The sequence below is a fragment of the Pipistrellus kuhlii genome, unplaced genomic scaffold (genome assembly GCF_014108245.1).
Source record: "Pipistrellus kuhlii isolate mPipKuh1 unplaced genomic scaffold, mPipKuh1.p scaffold_m20_p_3, whole genome shotgun sequence".
In the NCBI taxonomy this organism is placed as follows: Eukaryota; Metazoa; Chordata; class Mammalia; order Chiroptera; family Vespertilionidae; genus Pipistrellus; species Pipistrellus kuhlii.
This window is the reverse complement of record NW_023425529.1, coordinates 45865007-45883590: the sequence shown is the minus strand read 5'-3', so window position 1 is coordinate 45883590 and position 18584 is coordinate 45865007. Positions and strand designations below refer to the sequence as shown.

The 18584-nt window shown below is 56.2% G+C and overlaps 2 protein-coding genes and 2 long non-coding RNA genes across 4 annotated transcripts; 2 read left to right on the top strand and 2 right to left on the bottom strand.

The window, feature by feature from the left end:
• Positions 1 to 4283: 4283 nt before the first annotated feature.
• On the bottom strand, positions 4284 to 7906 carry HOXC8 (homeobox C8). The gene is made up of 2 exons (XM_036455612.2): positions 7270 to 7906; positions 4284 to 5940 (listed from the first exon to the last, which is right to left on the bottom strand). Exons 1-2 carry the CDS (start codon positions 7703 to 7705, stop codon positions 5648 to 5650), a joined length of 729 nt encoding a protein of 242 aa, XP_036311505.1. The 5' UTR covers positions 7706 to 7906; the 3' UTR covers positions 4284 to 5647.
• A 279-nt stretch (positions 7907 to 8185) lies between these two features.
• Positions 8186 to 11745, top strand: LOC118728775. The gene is made up of 2 exons (XR_004990994.2): positions 8186 to 10617; positions 11028 to 11745. It is a non-coding gene; the product is annotated as an uncharacterized LOC118728775 (long non-coding RNA).
• A 2467-nt stretch (positions 11746 to 14212) lies between these two features.
• On the bottom strand, positions 14213 to 16969 carry HOXC9 (homeobox C9). The gene is made up of 2 exons (XM_036455608.2): positions 16227 to 16969; positions 14213 to 14490 (listed from the first exon to the last, which is right to left on the bottom strand). The coding sequence occupies exons 1-2, from the start codon at positions 16762 to 16764 to the stop codon at positions 14246 to 14248; spliced, it is 783 nt and encodes a 260-aa protein (XP_036311501.1). The 5' UTR covers positions 16765 to 16969; the 3' UTR covers positions 14213 to 14245.
• Positions 16970 to 16997: 28 nt separating this feature from the next.
• LOC118728776 lies at positions 16998 to 17953 on the top strand. Its single transcript, XR_004990997.2, has 2 exons — positions 16998 to 17277; positions 17716 to 17953. It is a non-coding gene; the product is annotated as an uncharacterized LOC118728776 (long non-coding RNA).
• Positions 17954 to 18584: the final 631 nt, after the last annotated feature.

The following is an 18584-nucleotide window of genomic DNA, read 5'->3' as shown; positions in this document are numbered from 1 at the left end:
TGCAGCTACTACCTCAACTCCCCGCCGCAGTCCTCCGCCCCTGGGGGGCCGGGGGGGGGGGCCGGGAGGGAGGGAGAGGGGTGCCCCCCACTCCTGCCTCTCCCCCGCCCCCCGCCCCAGGTGCCCCCAGCTTCCGGCGACTCCACCTGGGAGGGGGGGAAAATTAAATGGGGGGGGGAGAAAATAATTATTAATCAGATTAATAAAAAAAAATACTGATAATGAAGGGAGCGCCCTGCGCAGGTTTCCCTGGCAATGGTTAGGCTCTTACGGGGAGGACTGTTCTGAGGAGCGCTCCGAACGGACAAACCACAATAAAAAGTTCACGTTCATGGATGGAATCCACATGACTTCTTGTGGCCAATCCAACTTGTGAGTCGATCGTAAACTTTTATTACTCAGCTGTAAATTTTCTGCAAACAACCGGGAATGCGATGCATTTGTGTAGCGTGTGCAAATGGGCGCCGCGGTCGCCATGTTTACCCAATTCTCTCTGAGAGGGAGCAGCCCCCGACTCCCCGCGCACCCCCACCCACCGCCCGCTCCCCCAGGGCCCGCGCCTCGGCCGCGCAGACAGGGCAAGGGGGATGCGAGAGGAGGTAAGGATGGATTCGGGCGCTGAGCCGGCTGCCTCCCTTTGCCATGGCGATTTTAAAATATTTTCCTTAATAAATAAGTTTTTAGGGTTGGATCTGGGGGAACTGAAGCCTGGCAAAGGTTTGTGACATTGGGGCAGTGAGGGCTGGCGGGGGGAAGGGACTGAGAAAGGGTGCGCTCCTCACCCCTGCCTTTTTTTTTCCTCCTGGTAAGTGAACAATATCCTTCCCAATGGGGTGTCTGGGCAGCCCCCCACTGCACCCCAAACAGGAATGGGAGGGGCAGGCCCCTGGAAACCTCTGGCAAGCCTGCACTGGCCGTGGTCTGCAGAGCAGGGAGGGCTGAGGCTGGTCTGGGCAGTCCTGCACAGACAGCAGGACAGGATGGGCACTGGGAGCGGCTTCTAGAACCTCCAAAGCACCTCTCACCCCCAGGTTCCTTTTTCAGAGAAAATACATTCCCCCCCAAACCACCCCTACTGTCCAGTCTTCTCAATTCCAAGGTCGAGATGGCAGTTACTCTCAATCTTTTTAGAATTCAAAATAAAACTAAGGCCCCAAACCTTGGTTCCCACTTCTTTCTCCTTTAGGTGCAAGGCAGTTTGAAGCCCTTTCTGTCCCGTCTGGTAGCCCACACCCGGCCGCCTTTATTCAGAAAAATCTCCCGCATCCGGGCAGCTGAGACACACCTTGGAGGCACGGAATACAGAACCTTATCCCTCCCTAAATTCCGCCTTTCTTACTAAACTCTGAGCACCCGAGGCACCCCCACACTTCTCCAGACCCCAAATTTTGGCGATGTGTCCAGTGTGGGGGAGCTCGGAATAAAGCCCCCATAGAGACTGCTTGCCCATCAGTCATCGCCCAGTCACCCTTCCCACCGGCTGGAGGTTTGAAGGCCCAAAGCTCTCCCCCTGCACCGCAGGGGGCTGGCTTGGGGACTCTCAGGGCTGGGCGCCCTACCCCAACCGACAGGGGTCCCTGGTCCCCTCCCCAAGCTTCCTCCACATCAGCGAAGCAGTTCCCTCCGCCGGATGCAGGGACTCGTTTCTTTTACAAACCCACCCATAAATTTTATAACAGGTAGTTAAAAATTACAACAAGGAAGCGCTGGCCCAGCTTTTCACAATGGGCCACAGGGAGAATGGGACGGTACTGCGGCAGGCAGCTCGCCGGAAATTTTCCTTCTCGTCTGTGACACAACCTGTCCCGAGTTCGCTCTAATTGGGGCGCGGTGACCGCTCCAGCCGCTCCCAGCCGCGGGGGCATCTCATTTGGAAAAGATGAGGATGGAGAGGCCAATCCACACTCCCGTCCTAGGGTCCTCAAGGAGCCTTTTAGGACATCCAGTGCCCACCCCGCCTCCCTCCTTCCCCATTCCCCGCAGGCCTGCACCTCCCCTGGCTTCGGCAGTGAAGCGGAAGAGAGAGAAAATGATGAGGGATTTTTTAAATCCACAGAAACGAATTTGCCCCCCAACTTAATAGCTGCATTATCTCGTCTCCACGGTTGAGATTAGAATAATAAATTCACGGCAAAATGAGGGAGATGCTTCCACTCAGCATTTTAAAAGATACTATTTTTCACAAATCACAAATCGCTTTCGGAAGCCACTTTGATTGGCTAATAAAAAAGTAAAGAATGGGAGAGAGTTCTAACTGCCTCAGCCGAATGGTCCCCATTCCCGTAATGGGACGGCGGGAGCGTTTGGGAGACGCGCGTTTCTAAAAAGAGCGCATCCTGCTCGCAATTAAATTCCCCCATAAAACGGGTTTTACCTTCTTTTCTCTCCAAACGAGAAAACGGAGGCGATGGGCAGGAGGGGTGGGGGAGCGGGTGCCGCCAGAGGGGGCGGCCAGAGATCTCTGAGTTTGGCCCACGTCTCAAGCGACACCCGCTCCAGATGCACCCGGCCCGCCCTCCGACGCCCGGCTTGGGGCCACGGGCATTGCCGAGCAGGGCCAGGGATGAATGGGACATTGGGGGGAAATGAGGTGAGATCCTTCCCAGCCACTTAGTGTAGGGTTCAACCCCCTCCACTCCTGGACCAGCAGTTTTTATGAATAGCATTCATAACTCCACATTTAAAAACGAAACAGCCTCTGCCAGGCTGGGAGGCGGGAGAGGACGCGCCGCGCGTGGGAAGGCCTGCGGTGGGAGCTAAACGCTGTCTGTTAGGACTTTCCCGGCGGGTAGTGTCGCGGGTAGTGTCTCGCGCAGCAAACCGGGTTACCTGGCTGGCTCTGTAGCCCTCCGTGGGGACCCCAGGTTCCGAAAGATTTCCCCCAAAGCTGCTCAAAGCTCTTCCCGGCTGCCCCCAGCGTGGGCTTTCAAATGGTACCCTCTCGCACCCAGTCTCCCGCTGCAGTGGTTCCCTATCCACCATCCCCGACTCAACCCTGTTTTCAGAATCACTTTGGTGGGAGCCAGGACACAGAGTGGAATTACAGAAAACAAAAGTTGGCCTGAGCCTAAGTCTGGGAAAATCATTGAGAGAGAGAGAGAGAGAGAGAGAGAGAGAGAGAGAGAGAGAGAGAGAGAGAGAGAGAGAGAGAGAGAGGGAGAATCTGGCCTCAAAATGTTTCAGTCTTTGGGAATCTGGTTTTTAAGACCAGAAGATCTCATCCCCTCCCCTTTCCTCCTCTCCTGACTGAACCAGATGACTGACTTTTATCTCTGGAATTTGGTATTATTTGACCAGAATCTTACTGGCATAAACAGATTTCTCTAAGACTGCCCCCCCCACAAGGAAGTGAGAGACCGCTTTGCCCCCCTGAGTCCCTTAGCCTTTGACCCTTTATTTTGGAGAATGAGGAGTCCAATGAAGACTCTCCTTACCCTACTGTGGCTGGAGTAGAGGGACTGTCCACTCAGCAGGCCTATCCCTTCTCCCCAGGCCAATGGCCTACACCATGAGGGCAGGGCAGGCTGCCCAAATGCCAAGGTGAAGCCTGGACTGGGTGTGAAACAGCTAGAACAGAGGCTGGAGTGGGAGCAAGTGGGTTAAGTGAGTGATGGCTCTGCTGACTGAATTTGAATTTATGAATGGGTCCCACTCTGCTGGGTGTGCCAGCTCACTCACTCGCCCCTTCTTCTGGCCTTCACCCCAAGGCATAAGCCTCCTCATCCATAGCTACCTCCCAGCCAAGTCCTCCAGGCTGCCTTGCACCTCATATTTTCCCCGTCGTGTTCACTGCTCTGGTGGTGGGTGCTGGCTGCCCACAGCTGGCCAGGAGGGGCATGTGGCCATCAGAAAGAACCTCGAGGCCTCATCCTCAGCCCCAGCCCTGGAAATAAAAGGCCTAGCCTTGGAAGGGCATGGGGCAGATTCTTTGTCTAGGCCCAGCCCAGGGCCGAGGAGGAGTAAGGTGGATAAGCGGGGAGGTGCTTTCCCCCCATTTTCCCCATTTGGGATCCTGGCTCCCAGAAACCCACTGTGTCTGGAGCCAGGGTTTTCCCCAGAGCATAGTGCTCTTCCTCCTCCTCTTCGCCTCCCTCCTTTCACCTGCCCTCCCAGCCCAGCCTGCCTTCTCAACTCTACATGAGTTCCACACCCCTCCACCCCAAAGCCAGGTCCGTGGAAGAGACCTTTGCCAGAGGATTGAGAAAAGGGGATGAGGACAGGGAAGGGACAGATTCTAGGGAGGGGGTTTTGGAGAAAGAAGCAAGTCATTCCAGATTCAAATATTTTTCTCCTTTTTTTTATTTTATTATGACTCACGTATACAATACAAAGTACTTGGACCAGGAACAGGGCTGCCGGGACACAAAATCTACATTCATAGCTGGACATAAAGACAAATGACCAAAAATTATTATTATAGATATATTTTTAACGTGTTTTTTTTTTCCTTTCGAGCACATTGCATAAACAGAGAATTCAAGACAGAGTTAACTATACATTCAGTGCAATTTAGTTCTACTCTACTGGGGTTAGAAGCACAATAAAAGCGCACAGGACCGGCGAGCTAGGCAGTCTCAGTTGTTGGGTTTTCTTAGTGAAATAAGCAGCAACAAACGACAACAAAACCGCATTACGAATACTCTCAAAGCAGGATTTCTCTCTATAGGTAGTGATAAAATACGTTGGAGGTTTATTTTTTTTTTCATTTTAAAATTTTTCTCTTTTTTTTTTTCTCCCATATGAGGATTTCTAAAAATGTCTTTTTTTATTTTTCAAGATTATTGCAGGTTCCCTTTAGGTAGTATGTTAAAGATATCAGTATCATTATTATCAGTATTATTATTATCAGTATTATCATTTTCATGATTATGGTGATTTCTGAGCACTAACACTAATGCAGCTCAAGGGAAGCTAGGCCCAACAACAGAAATCAGAGAGCGAAGGGGAGGGAGGCATGGGCCTGGGTGACCATGGGATGGCTAGGTAGCATTTTCAGCAACTGCAGGTTCCTGTCTACCCTCTGGAAAGGGTGGGGGTAGGGGGATGGTCTCTCTAATGGAGGGGGGGAGCCCCCAAAAGGGAGAAGGAATATTCCTTACTATCGCCTTTTTATTTCTTTCAACATTTCTCCTTTCCTTTCCTTCCTTCTTTTCTTTCTTTTCCTTTGAAAAGAAGTAAATCTAATAACCTAATCCTAGCATAAACACAAAGCCATGAGTCTTCTTCATTTTCAGGGGGGCTCCCCTCTAAAATAAATACCAAAGGAGCAGGGAGGGGGGAGTGTGGCAAAAAGGGGCGAGAGAGGGGGCAAAGAGGGAGGTCTCAGACCTTAAAATCCTGGCTGGTCTCTGAAGGGTGGGGGTAGGGACCAGGGTATGTGTGTGTCGGGGCAAAGACTGAGACAGAGACTCCGAACTTTTCGCTGTGTCTCGGTCTCCCCCCAACCCCAACAAATAAAGATGGGGGAAGTCCAAAGGTAATAAAACCAGAACTGCAAGTATCTGACAGGTAGTTAGAGTTGTGAGTGTCATTCTATTCTCTATAAAAGCAAATGACAGTCGTAAACTTCTCAATTTATCCGCTACCATAAAACGAAACTTCAAGGGAGTTGCTAAAGGGGTTGGGGGGGGGGTCTCTCTTTTTTTGCTTAGTCCTTGTTTTCTTCCTTTTCCTCCTCTTCTTTCTCCTCTTCCTCGTTTCCTTCTTCCTCCACCTTCTCCTCATCTCTGGCTCCGGGCAGTTTATCCTTGTTGTTCTCCTTTTTCCACTTCATCCTTCGGTTTTGGAACCAGATCTTCACTTGTCTCTCAGTCAGTCCCAGGGCGTGTGAGACTTCAATCCGGCGCTTTCGTGTCAAATAAGGATTAAAGAGAAACTCCTTTTCTAGTTCCAAGGTCTGATACCGGCTGTAAGTTTGCCTTCCGCTGCGCCGCCCGGGAGCTGGACAGAACAGAACCCCAGGCTTGTTATGTTTGGGTGGGGGCTCAGCTTCCCCCTGCCATCCTTTCTCCCCTAAAGTCCTCCTCCTGGTCTCCCTGTCCCCTTCCTCCCGCAGACAGGCAAGGGCAGAGGGGGAGAGCAGGCAAGGGCAGGAAAGTTTGGGCGCTGGTTTTGGTTTGCTTCACCTTGGGAGGTGGGGGCTGGACGGGGTCTGTCTGGAACCCGGGGATGGCAGCGGCTGGGCATCGCTGCAGGGATCACTGCAGGGCCTGCAGTCCCAGGAAAAGGGCCCTCGCAGCTTTGTTTACAAGTACAGAGTGGCATTTGGTGAGCAGGGCTGGGGACAGCCTGCTTCCCCCCCAAAAAGGAAAAAAGGTCTGGGGTAAAGACGAGGGGCTTTGCTCACTGTTGATGAGGAGTTGCTTTGCCAGGAAGAAAAAAATAATTGATCTCCTGGAATGTATCACCGCTTGGCCTGATGGCTAACTAGAGACCAGCAAATAAATCACGGGCCATCCCCGCTGGAACTTGTCGCTTTCTTGCTTCCCCTTTTACTTCGAAATTGGGCCAGGAGGGGCCACCCCTGGAGGGCACATGACCTGAGTCGCTCTGAGGGTCTCCAGGAGACCCAGCCAGCCTTTGGGAGGGGGTAGGTTGGCTAGGAGCTGCAGGACCTCAGAGCCCTCTAATCTGTATGGTCTCTCTCTCTCCTTTTTCCCCTCTCCTCTCTGGCTTCCTCTCTTCTCTTCAATGGAGGGAAGTACTGCAAAGTTGGGGCAGTGGCCCTAAGGCCAGCTCCCTGACAGGAGGTGCTCGGTGCCCCCAGAGAGCCAGAGCACCTGTTCTTGGGGTCTTACCGCCCTCTGACCCAGCTAGGGGAGGGAAACAGGGGTCTCTCTTCACCCCAAGAAAGCCTGGACTAAGGCTCTGTGCCTTATGGAGACACTGATTTGCCCCCAAAGGCCATCACCTCAGGGTCCTCAGGCCCCTTCCCAGCCACGTCACCAACTTTGATCTTAGAGATGGTAAGAGGGAGAGAGACGGACAGACAGACAGAGGTGAGAAAACGATGGTTTTTTAACCCTTTGCACCCAGGCACCACCTCTCCCCCTTCCCCCCAGTCCCCCCAACATCCCAGGCAAGCCCCGTGCCTCACCCCCCAAAGCTGGACCTCCCCACCTCCAGAAACCCACTCAGGCACCTAGGTGGGGCCGGGGGAGACCCCACCGCCGGGAGGGAAAGCCGGGGACAGACAAAAAGGAGGCGAGGGAGGGGGAGGACCCCGGAGCGCGGGAGACCGAGGAGGGGGAAAGAGAAAAGGCTTCTCACCGTGGGGTCTCATCCATGGAAACATGAGGCTGGGAGACGAGTTTTGATTTAAGTGGCCTTGTCCTTCGCTACTGTTAGTGTTGGCGGAGGATTTACAGTCGGGATATTGCACCACGCTCGCCTCTTGCTGAGCCCCATAAAGGGACTGTCTGGGGAGCGCCTCGTAGCCATAGAATTTGGAGGCGTCTCCGTGGCAGCTCAGCGAGCACGGGTTCTGCTGGTAGCCCGAGTTGGAGATGCCGGAGGTGCCGTGGTGGAAGAAGTCCTGGACGTGGTGCGAGGCGTGCTGGAAGCCGGGCGCCGAGCCGCCGGGCCCGTACACCAGCGCATGGCTCCTGCCCACGCTCTGGGGGAACCGGCAGTCGTAGTAGGCCGGCTCCAGGGACTCGCCGCCTTTGTACTTGGAGAACAGGGGGTTGACGAAGTAGGAGCTCATGCTGGGCACATGAAAACCCGCCGCCCCCTCCCCTCTGGCTCGAGCCTTCCCCCGCCCGGGACCCCCGAAACTCCCCTCCCCCCGGGAGCGAACCCCCGGCCGGCTGGTCCCCGGGCTGGGCCGGGCTGGGCGGGCGCTGGGGCCGGGGCCGGCCGGCCGGCTCAGCAGCTCCCGGGCTGGGCGGCGGCGGCGGCGGCGGCGGCGCGGCGGCTCTCCTCACTGTCGGTAGGTAGAGCTCGCGCTCCCTCACTTAGCTCTTTCCTTTAACAGCCCAGGCGAATTCCTCAGACTCCCGGCGGTGGCGGCGCTTACACGCGATTCGCGTTCATCAATCCACGACATGAAGACAGGCGAGAGAGAGAGAGAGAGAGAGAGAGAGAGAGAGAGAGAGAGAGAGAGAGAGAGAGAGAGAGAGAGAGAGAGAGAGAGAGAGAGAGAGAGGAAGGGATGGTGGGGGGGTTGAGGGGTTCAGAGCTGGGGGGGGGGGACCTGGTGCTGGGAGGAGAGGAAGGGGGAGGGATGGGGGTGTGGTGTATATGTGTGTGTGTGTGTGTGGGGGGGGGTGGTGAGCCAGCCCAAGCTAATGGCTGGGGCCAGTTTTTCCAAGGTGCGCATTCAGATCTGAAGGTGCCTCTCCCCCCTTCTTCTCTCTTCCTTCCTCTTGGAGAGATACCTGAGCCAGCAGGTCAACTCAGGTTACCTCAACAGGTACACGACCCCAGGGGCATGAATGCCAGCGAGGGAGAGCAGGCTCCCTGAGCCAAAAAACGGGATCCTAAGGGATCCTGAAGTCTGGGGACTTTGCAGAAGGAACAAGCACATCCTATTCCCCCAAATTCTTCAGGCATCAGAGATCTCCATGCCTCTCGCCCCTCCCCTGCCCCTTGTTCCCTCGGTCCTTAAGGCTCTCTTGCTGCCTGCTGTGGGTAGAGAAGAGGCGGGGTCACTGCATAGACCCAGTGGGGCTGCACTGCCCCTTCAGACACCAGCTCCTGCCTGAGGCACGAAGCCAGGCAATGGCCAGGAGCTTGGCTGGGGGTTCTGCGAGCAGAGGAGACAGTGGGGACAGAGGAGGGGGCAGCTGGTGGACCTCTGGCCGCTGGCTGGGGTGATTCAGGGCGTCTCTTCTTGGGAGGCTGCTTGTCCCAAGGCTGGTGGGGACTGGAGCAGGCCTCTCTCTTGTCCCCACATACCCTGCCCCACCACCAGAAGTGCCAGCCTGCCCTGGGCACCCCCTGGCTCCACCCCCTCCCCACTTCCCCAGGCAGGCTGCCCAGGCCAGGATGTGGATGAGAACTGTCAACAGACACTCTTTAAATATTTACCCACACTTTCTCTGGGCGGTTTCCCCCATCCCCAAGACAGGGTCCATTCAAGTCAATCCTAATGAATAACCTTAGTTCATCAGCACCTTTCTCTGGCCATTTTTTCCGCGGTGATGTGGGCTGAGCACAGAGAGAAAAGGGAGAGTGCGAGAGGGCTGCAGAGATGTGTGCTGTGTGCATAGAAATGAGCAAGAGGAAGAATGATTTTTCTGGTCCTCTCCCTGTACAGGGTGTGAGGTGGTGGCACACAGGGCAGCACTGAGGTACGCTGAGGATATACAGACACTGTACCTGCTACCTCCCACCATGCCTTGTAGCACCCCTGTCACTCCACAGATACTGTGCACACACATGCACACCCAGGCGCTTAGGAAAACAATACCTGGCGAATACACACGCAGCCTTAGCTCTTTGCTCTTTGCGTCACGGACAAATTTGCCACCTATTTTCCATCCACATCCTGAGCCCTCCACATCCTGAAGGAGGAAGGAGGCAGTAGGAAACCAGATCTTTTCCTTCCCCATCTGGAAGCCAGCTCTGGGCAGGGAGGGAGGAATGGCAGTGCAGGGGCGGGTGGCGCTGAGAGAATGAGCCTCCCCACCCCATCCCTCTATTATCTTCATAATTGCTGGGGAAAAGGCCACCCTCAGCCAAATTCTCCAAGGAGATTCATGGGTGCCCAAACAAGCGATGCTTCCTCTATTCTCTGAATCCAGAGAACCCACCCCCATCTGAGTCCGGGCTGCCCAGAGCAAGGACCCTGGGGCAGCGGGAGGGGAGGGTCAGAGGAAGGCTGTGGTCTCCCCGGGGCCCAGGAGAGTGGAGGACAGACAGGGGTGAGCACGCTCCAGCCTCGGTTCCAGCCCTGCCTTCGCTGAGCCTGCTCTGCAGCGCTGAGCTGATCGGGCGGACTCTGGGCTTCCAGCATCTGGATGACCAGGGACTGTCATAAATACTTTCTCCTCCTGGCCTGGGAAGAGGAGGCTGGCAGGCCGGTCTGCTCTGGAGCCTGCACCTTATCTTTTAGAGGGCGGAGGGGATATCTCTACAGTTTATGGTCCGGCGAAATCCCTGCCACACTGCTCTTCTTCCGGGTCTTTGTGTCTTGGAATGCGACTGTCCTGAGTGTGCCGCCACAGCCGCCTGCTCCGAGAGCCCACCAGTCCCGAACCCCTGGCCGGACTTGGTTCCCCACCCCTTTTTTTGGGGGGGGGTGTCCCTCGCCTCTTCTTCCTTTCTTTCATTTGATTGTTTTGTTTTGTTTTTCTTTTTCTTTTACACATAACTGGTTGATTTCCCTTCGGGAGCCAGGAAATAAAGAACCACAAGCAGCCATCCTCTCTGGGAAGTCTCTGTCCCTCGCCTCGAGGCCTGCACCACCGCCTTTCTAGGTATCACGGATTTATGTTCGTTTGTCTGGGTCATTCTGCCTTTTTGTGTTAATTACGCGCGCTGCCTGCTCCGTTCTTATCTCCTCCGCAAAGCGATTATTTTCGACACCCGCCCTTCCTCGCCTCCCTCGCGAACCTGCTGTCAGAGCCAGGGCCCATCTCCCGCCACCGCTCACGATTTATTTACACCTCGCAGGTGAGAGGATTGATTTGCTCAGCCAGGAGGGCCGGGCCGGGCAGGGCGCGCGGGGCCTTCTCGCCGCTGCTCCAAGGAGCCGGGCCTCAAATGTCAGCGCGGCCAGGCCGGCCGGGGCGCCGCCGCCGCCTCTAACATTGAACAACAGCGCCACCTCGCGTTCGTTTTCTCCAATGCAGCCCAGCTGGGGGAAAGGCCAAGGGAGAGAGCAAGCAGGTCTCAGGCTTGGCCCTAAGGTGAAAAGGGGGCAGGAAGGAGTTTCCAAATGGGGGAGCAGATGAGGGGAGGGGGTCCCTGCAAGGGAGTCCCCCCGGGACCGCTTTTCGTTTGTTTTATAAGTTCTCGAGATAAATCTTGTCAAAGGTCTCACGCTATTCTCTCTTTTTGAAACCCTTTCTTCCCGCATTAAGAGACACCATGCAAAGGAGCCGCCGCGGTCTTCCCTCATCCCCTCTTCAGGCGCATTTCTGGGCCGGGAACACCTCCGCGCACGCCGACGCACGCTCCGAAGCCCCCCCCGCAACCACCTGCCCCAGGCTGCACCCTAACTCCTGGCTCTTCTTACCCTGCCGCCGGTCCCGCACCGCCTATGCCGCCGCTGCCCGCTGGACTTTGGGGTGGGACTCTGCCTTCTCCCGGCGGTTTGCCCCCCGGTTTGTGGCCCATCCCTCTCTCACGCGCGCCCTCCCCACCTCTCCCTCCCAGCCAGTGAGGTCCTGTTCTCCGTGGGCCATAGACAAAACATTCCTATAATCTGATTTCAAAGGAAAGAGTGTCCACCTTATTTAAACCATAAAGCAATTAAGCCCAGACGTCTAGCCAGCTCCGCGCTGCTGTTTTGTTCGGCCCCATTCAGAATCCAGCGCAAGGAGACAAACAGCGCCATAAAAGTGGCATTTCGGTGCTGCGGAAATGTACCTATCCCCTGCCTTTCCGAGTGGAACAACCTTTAGGGTTTTGTGATTCTGACAAAGGCGCAGAGGAGAGGTGGGAGGGAGGATTAGGGCAGGAGGGCGTTTGCTAGCCCCTTTCCCCCAGCTTTCGCTTCTTCTCCCCCAGATGTGTGTTGTGTTGTGATGATTTTTTAACTCACCGATTATAATAAATAAAAATGGAATCCAATCCTGACCTGCAGGCGGCTGAGCTGGTACTGAGCAGCGGGGCCGGGGCGGGTGGGCCTGCTCTGGATCCCGCGCTCTCTCTCCTCCCTCTCTCCTCTGGGCCCTGGAGCCCTTCGCCCTGCTTCCTGCCCGCATTCAGGCCGCTGGGGCGGCTGCAGGAAGCAGGCCCCGCTGGCCTGGCGGACGCGGGGAGGCGAAAGGGCCTTGGAACAGGGGCGGGGTGGAGGCCCGGATAGGCCGCCAAGCTCGGGGCTGGGAGAGAAGCCTGAATCCCCGCGTCAGGACTCGGGCAGACGGGTGCCTGGTTCCCCAATGGGTGCAGACCTGAGGCCAGGGTCACAGAGCTGCAAAATGGCCAAAGGGAGGAGGGAGGAAGCAAGAAAATCGAGCAGTCTACAGGCAAAGCACCTTTCAAAAGGACCAAAGAGACAATCGGTTCTGGAATTGGAAAGGATGGCTTCTAAGCGGGAAAGAGGAGAGGGTGCTTCGGCTACTGGGAAAACCACACCATCGATCGTTTGTGACTTTTGACTGCCCCGACTCAAAATATCATCAAAACAAAACGTTCACCCCTTCCCACCTTCCTCCAGCCCCCAACATTGGATAGTCTAATGGAAGGAGGGGGTAGGACATTCAAATGATGGGGAGGGGCTGGTCCCTCACCAATCCTGTAAGACAATGCAATGGCCCAGGGAGCTAGCTGCACAAGGCCTGGGGTCCCCAATTATTTTCTTTTATGAGACACCCCAAGAATTCAGAGCAACACCCTGTGCCCTCTCCAGAATGGGCAGCCTGAGATATTAAAGGGCTATATTTCAGGCAGTCTGAGTTTAATAGTTTCCAGATTGGGGGATTTCTGAGAAAGGGGGCGCCCAGGCTGAGGCATACCCTGCAGCTTGGGTCTGCTTCTGATTAGCAGATGAAACTGCCAGTTCTGGGGAGGGCACTCTGGGGTACAGTGCAGCTGACAGCCCCACCAGCCCGTCAGACACACATCTCTGCATCCTTACACCTGGGGTCCTTCCACTGCCAGAGAACATCCCCCACCTGACTAATCCCTGAGTAGCTTCCCTGGGCCCTGGCCACACTGCCCCCCAGAAATGCTGCAGCTGCACAGCATACCCTCTGCACCCCAAGACCAACATTCAAACGAACCATCCGAGAGACCGAAAATGCATTGAGAAGTAGAAACTAAACCTAATTCTGATTGTATTGGCTTTGCCACCTAGCTCCTTCTTTAATCTCCCTCCCTCTCTCCTTCTCTCTCCTCTCTCTCCCCCATTTTCCTCCTTTTATTCTCCACGAAGTCCTCAGTGCCTGTCCTCCCTGAGGCCTGCTGGCCTTCTTCCTCCAAACCGCACACCCTCCCTCCTCAGCCCCCCAGCCATCCCTCTCGAAGCACCAAATGCAGCCAGGCAGGAATCCAGCCCGGGCCCTCACCCAGCACCCAACTTTCATCTTCACCTATCTCTTCCCTCCGATCTCCTGTACTCATAAATTATTGCAATTAATTACAGCCAGGGAAAGCCATTCATGCCATGCCCCCACCCTCCCCCCTGGACTCCACTGAGCTACCAGGGAACTCCTAGGCAGCGATCAGAGCAGGCAGTCTGTGCCCAGGACTCAGCGGCCTCCACCCCACCCTGGAGCCCTCACCCACCCCACCCCGCCTGGAGAGAAGCAGCAGGCACTTGCCCTCCTGAGGTCAAGAGAGCCCCTTCCTGGCTCCAGCCTCCCCCAGAGGGTCTGAGCATGCCTCCTTCACGACAGCGGCCTGGGAGCCACCGGGTGGAGAAATAATGAGAACTGGATGCAGTTGGGTTTTCTGGTTTTTTAAGTGACTTCGATATATTAACACAGAGCTGTTCTACCATAACAAACAGAAGCACGTAACAGGACGGACGCTGGGGATGATAGGAAACACTGCTATGTACATACATGCCCGCCTGAGGCACCGGCCTGCGCGCTGGACCCAGCCTGCAGCACCATCCCCGGCCCTCGCCCCGCAGTTCCTGGGCTGGGACTCCTTATTGTGTATGTATGTGTATCTTTTTTTCGTACAAAATCTGCACGCAGAGCACCCCAGGCCTGGGGAGAGTAGGCCCGGGCCAAATATGATACAGGAAGAAAAAAAAATAGAAATATAGCGATTCAAGTACTGGCTTCTCTGAAGAAAGGAGAAAAAAAATCACATTGTGTGTGTCATTTATTTCAGTTGCGCAGGAGAAGAGAAGGCGGCTTCTCTCCCCGCCTTCTCATCCTCGCTGGGTAGAACTAACTCTAAAACACCAATTTCTCAACACCGAACCCTCCCAAATTGCAAGAGTTTTCCTTTTCCTTTCCCCCCTTTTTTTTTCTTTTTTCTTTTTAAGCGGATTGGCTTTTCTCTATCTTGCTCTTTCCTTTCCTTTTGCTTGCTCTCTCCCGCCTGGGCTGGGTTTTACTGTGGATTTTTTTTGTTGGTTTTTTTTCCCCCCTTGGCTGTGCTGAGGCAGGCCGAGCAGGGTTTAGGATTGCTCCTTGTCGGTTTTCTCTTTATTCATCTTTTTCATCTTCATCCTCCGGTTTTGAAACCAGATTTTGACCTGCCGCTCGGTGAGGTTGAGAACCCGGGCCACCTCGTACCGACGGTCCCTGGTTAAATACATATTGAAGAGAAACTCCTTCTCCAGTTCCAGCGTCTGGTACTTGGTGTAGGGGCAGCGCTTCTTCCTCGTGGAGCGGGCGTGGATCCAGTTGGCCACGGGGTTGCCTGGAGGGCCAAACACAGGCAGGGGTCAGCCGAGACCCTTTTCCAGCCCAGGATCCCTGCCACTCCACCCCCAGTCCTAGCCAAGCTATCAAACCCCAATAATTGAACCTGAATTTGGACACTTTTTTTGCTGTAGGAATTTCCCCTCACTCCTTTTGCATTCTGCCCTCCTCCCCAGCTCCCCCTTCCTTCAGCTTCCTAAAACTATAGGAAATCAAAGCTATCAAAGCCCCAACAGTCTGGTCCTCAGCTTCAAGAGTAGTAACTCGAGAATATCCTCATAAAAAGTCCAAATTCCCAACCGTTTCATAGGCCCATAAATGCTTCTCTCCCTTGTTTTTTTATTTTTATAGGGAGGTCTCTCTCCTCCCCACTTCCCTCCTCCTTTGCCCCCTCCCATCCACCCGGCCCACGACCAAGTCCTGGAAATTTCTGCAGTTCTGCCTCCTGACCCTGAGAGCCCCCCAGCCCCTCACTACCCTCTCCAGCGCGGTTTGTTGCTCATCTCCGCTCTCTCTCCGAGTTCAACCCTGCTGAGGCGAATTCTCAGGGTGATGCTGGGCTAGGAAAAGCCTCCCCCCTCTCCCCCAGAGAGCTGCTGGCCTTGGAAACAGGCCCCCCCCCCCGCATGTGAGCGTCCCTGTTTGACTTCCAGGGCCCCCACCCCTCCTGCCAGCCCCAGGACAGGCTCTGCAGGAGCCAAGCCTCCAATTTCAGGTTTATGAGAGTCGCTGAGGGCAAGGAGGGAAGGCTCAGAGGGGTATAATTAGGCCCTGGCCCCTCACCGGGCTGGAGGAAAGGATTTCCTGGAGCCCCCCCTGGGACTCCCCCAGACACTTCCTCACACCCAGGGGGCTGCACCCCTCCCCTGCTGCTTCTCTTCTGTCCCCTTTCTCTGGCCCTACAGCTCCCACCTGCCCCTCCCCACCTACCCCTGCCCTTCTCTGCAACACTCAGAAGGCTCCTGTCTCCCTGATTGGAGTGTGTGCATGGGTGTGTGTGTGTGTGTGTGTGTGTGTGTGTGTGTGTGTGAGTGTGTAATTCTCTAATCTGGGGAGATATCTCTCCCCACTCCGCATCCCTGACACCCCCATTTTCTACCTTCTCTCCTGCAGAAGACCCTCAGAGGAGGGCTTTCAAGTTTGAGGCTGGGACCCCACTTCTCTCCCCCAACTCCGGAAGTCCTGTCCCTCCAAGTTCCCCCAGACCCTTCCCTCAGTGGTCCTGGGAGAGAAGTCCACAGACCTTGAGTTTTATGAATCTCTAGTGGAGTGAGGACCCCCCCCCCATCATGCTGGTTGGGAGGTAGGGGTGAATTTTCTCCCTGTCCTTGGTGTCCTCCTCATCTCTGTCCCGTCCCACCTCAAACCATAAAATGCACCTCGCCCCCCACCCCATCCCCTGGCCCTGTCTGCATTTCTTCGAAAGTAACGACTGAGCCAAAGAGCCTGGGGCTGGGGGTGCTGGGGGGCGGGGGTCCCTCTCACCCAAACCTGCTCCTGGGGAGAGGGGCCCCCTCAGCCCTACTCCCAACCTGGCTCCTCGGGGAGGGGGCCCCCTTTCAGACCTCCTGCCCCCTGAAAGCTCCCCAAGGTAATTCGCTTTTATTGAGTCCTCGCCCCCCTCGCCCTCGCCCCTCTCCCGCGCTCCCCGCGCCGCCGCCGCGAGGGGCTGTAATCCGGCTCCCCCCGCTCCCCTCCCGCGCCGGTCGTAAAGGAAGATTGCTCCCCACTTACTGGGGTCCAGGTCGGCCTTCTCCTCTTTGTGCTTGCCGCCGGCGAGCGCGTCCGCCTCGGGCGAGGGCAGGGTCTGCGGGGCGCGGTCGCGCAGCTCGCCGGGCGAGCCGTACATGTAGTCCGGGTAGCTGCGGCCGTCGCCCGGGCCGCAGTCGGCGCGGCGGCCGGGGTAGGCGTCCGGCTTGAGGGCGTAGGGGCGGCCGCCGGCCGGGAAGCTGGGGAAGGAGACGGCGCCGGACAGCGGCTCGAGCCAAGTCCGCATGTAGCGCGCGTCGGCGCCGAGGTGGGGCTGGGGGCCGTACGGGTGGTACACCACGGACGACTGCGAGGGCACGGGCGCCCACGACGTGCCGAACACGGCGGGCTTGGGCGCGAAGCTGCAGGACGGGAAGTCGCCGCAGTCCGGCACCAAGCCGCTGGGTCTGGCGGCCGCGGGGTGGGCGCCGGTGGCCGGGAACCTGGACGCCAGGAGGTCTTCATTGTCGTGGGAGATGAGCGAGTCCACGTAATAGTTACTGATGGGCCCCGTCGCCGACATCGTAACGGGGTTTTACATACATAAGATTATTGTATGAACTGTATATGTACTTTTTATCTGCTCACAGAACAATCAAGGCAGGTAATTATTTTTCCAGCCTTTTCCCCGCAGCCCATTGGCTCCCCGGCCCCCACGTGATCGTATTTACCCAAAAATACGGCGCGGATCAATGCGCAGGGGCTTTTTTTTTTTTTTTTTTCCTCCCTTGCCTTTTTTTTTTTTTTTTTTTTTTTTTTTTTGTACCTTCTCCCACCCCCTTCTCTGCTAGGATCCCCGCGACCTGCGTTTTCCTGGGGGTCCGGAACTCTGGACCCCAGGCGCCCGCCACCCCCTCAGGACAACTCGTCTCTCACCAGAGCCCCTTGCCCATGCCCACCGGGAGCGGAGGGCCCCCGCCCCGCCCCCGCCCCCGGGAGGATTTCTGAATGGGGGGAAAACGCCGGCCCGGAACCGGGGCTCCCGCACCCCCGGGGCGGAGCTGGGCGCCGCCGCCCGGCCACCGCGGCCGCCGAGGTAGGTGGAGGAACTATTTCTTGACGTAATCCGTCTCTGTCGGCCCCGACGCGCCCGCAGTCCCTGCGCGAGCCGAGATCAGCGATTGTCAGTTCGGAACGTGGCTTTTTAAAAATGCGTTTTTAAATAGTGTGCATGTATGTATTTCTTTCAGGAGCAGCGGCAGCCGGAGAGGGAGGGTGGGAGGGGACTGGAGAAGCTGGGGTGGAGGGAGGGAAGGCAGGAGAGAAAGGGGGAGAGTGCCTCTGCCCTGGCCAACTCAGCCCCCAAACCTGGGGCAGGGGAAGGTTAGGGAAGGGGGTCCGTGGGTGGGAGGGGTAGGACCTCTGGACCTCAGACACCTTTAGCATCAGAAATGCTCTCTTTGCTTCGGTACAGATAGGCAAGCACCTCTATTTTAAATTTATTGTCTGTATCTACCTTTTTTTTTTTTGCCAGCTTGAAGAAGTGGAGGAGAGATCTACACAACTTGAGTGGGGCAGCCCATCCCATCTTCCTGCTCACCCACCTTTGCCCCCATCCCATCTCTGGGGCACCCTGACCCCCCAAAAAGAAGTCACCCCCCGGGTTCTGCCTGCACAGAGCCAGGGTGAGAGCGGGCAAGGCAAGGGAGCGACCTCAGTTGTGGGCAAGTAGCTTGTTTTTACGTCCTTCAATAAAATTTTTATGAGGATCATTTGATTGTTCATAAATGTGTCTTTCATTAAATAAAATTGTAGGCTGTTTTTGGAACGGGAAAAAAGCAACGGAGGGCTGGGAGAAAGCAGTGTCTCTGGGGCCGGACACTGAATTCTGGAGAAGCAGTGTGACTGCAGAGAGGGACACACACTAGGGTTTCCTTCCCCCAATAAGTTGGCTGTTACCCTCCTGTGTGGGTTTGGGGTTTGGTACCCGGTCCTCTGCTTTCCACGGGACTGTCCCACGGTGGCTTAGCAAAGGTGGCTTTGCACAAGCAGGAAATCCTCAGCATGAGTGCAAAAGAGGGGGCAGGCAGGCTGGCTGTGGGGGAGCTGAGCAGGTGATGTCCCCAGAGGCAGATGCACCCTAGGCATGGCAGAGCGAGTGTGAAGGAGGGATGCAGTCCCAGGGTCAGAAGGAATGAGCCCCAGTTTGTGCTGGTGAGAGGGGCAGGAGCTGAGCTGGGAGGAGGCTCTGAAACAGCAGGAAAGGAAGAAGCTTCCCAGAGCACAGATGCCTGCCCTTCGTTCCCACTCCTGTCCCCCGGAGGGGACCACACGCCAGGGGTGGGGGCCCAGGCTGGTGTCCCCTGCACCCAGGTCAACCTGCCTCCTTTGGGGCAGAGAAGG

What these genes read in the sequence shown, in the direction of transcription:
- HOXC8 (XM_036455612.2), bottom strand. Translation starts at nt 7,705, where the DNA reads ATGAGCTCCTACTTCGTCAACCCCCTGTTCTCCAAGTACAAAGGCGGC. An exon ending in TCCATGGATGAGACCCCACG is followed by an intron (nt 5,941 to 7,269) that starts GTGAGAAGCCTT and finishes TGTTCTGTCCAG; the next exon opens with CTCCCGGGCGGCGCAGCGGA.
- HOXC9 (XM_036455608.2), bottom strand. Translation starts at nt 16,764, where the DNA reads ATGTCGGCGACGGGGCCCATCAGTAACTATTACGTGGACTCGCTCATC. An exon ending in GAAGGCCGACCTGGACCCCA is followed by an intron (nt 14,491 to 16,226) that starts GTAAGTGGGGAG and finishes TTGGCCCTCCAG; the next exon opens with GCAACCCCGTGGCCAACTGG.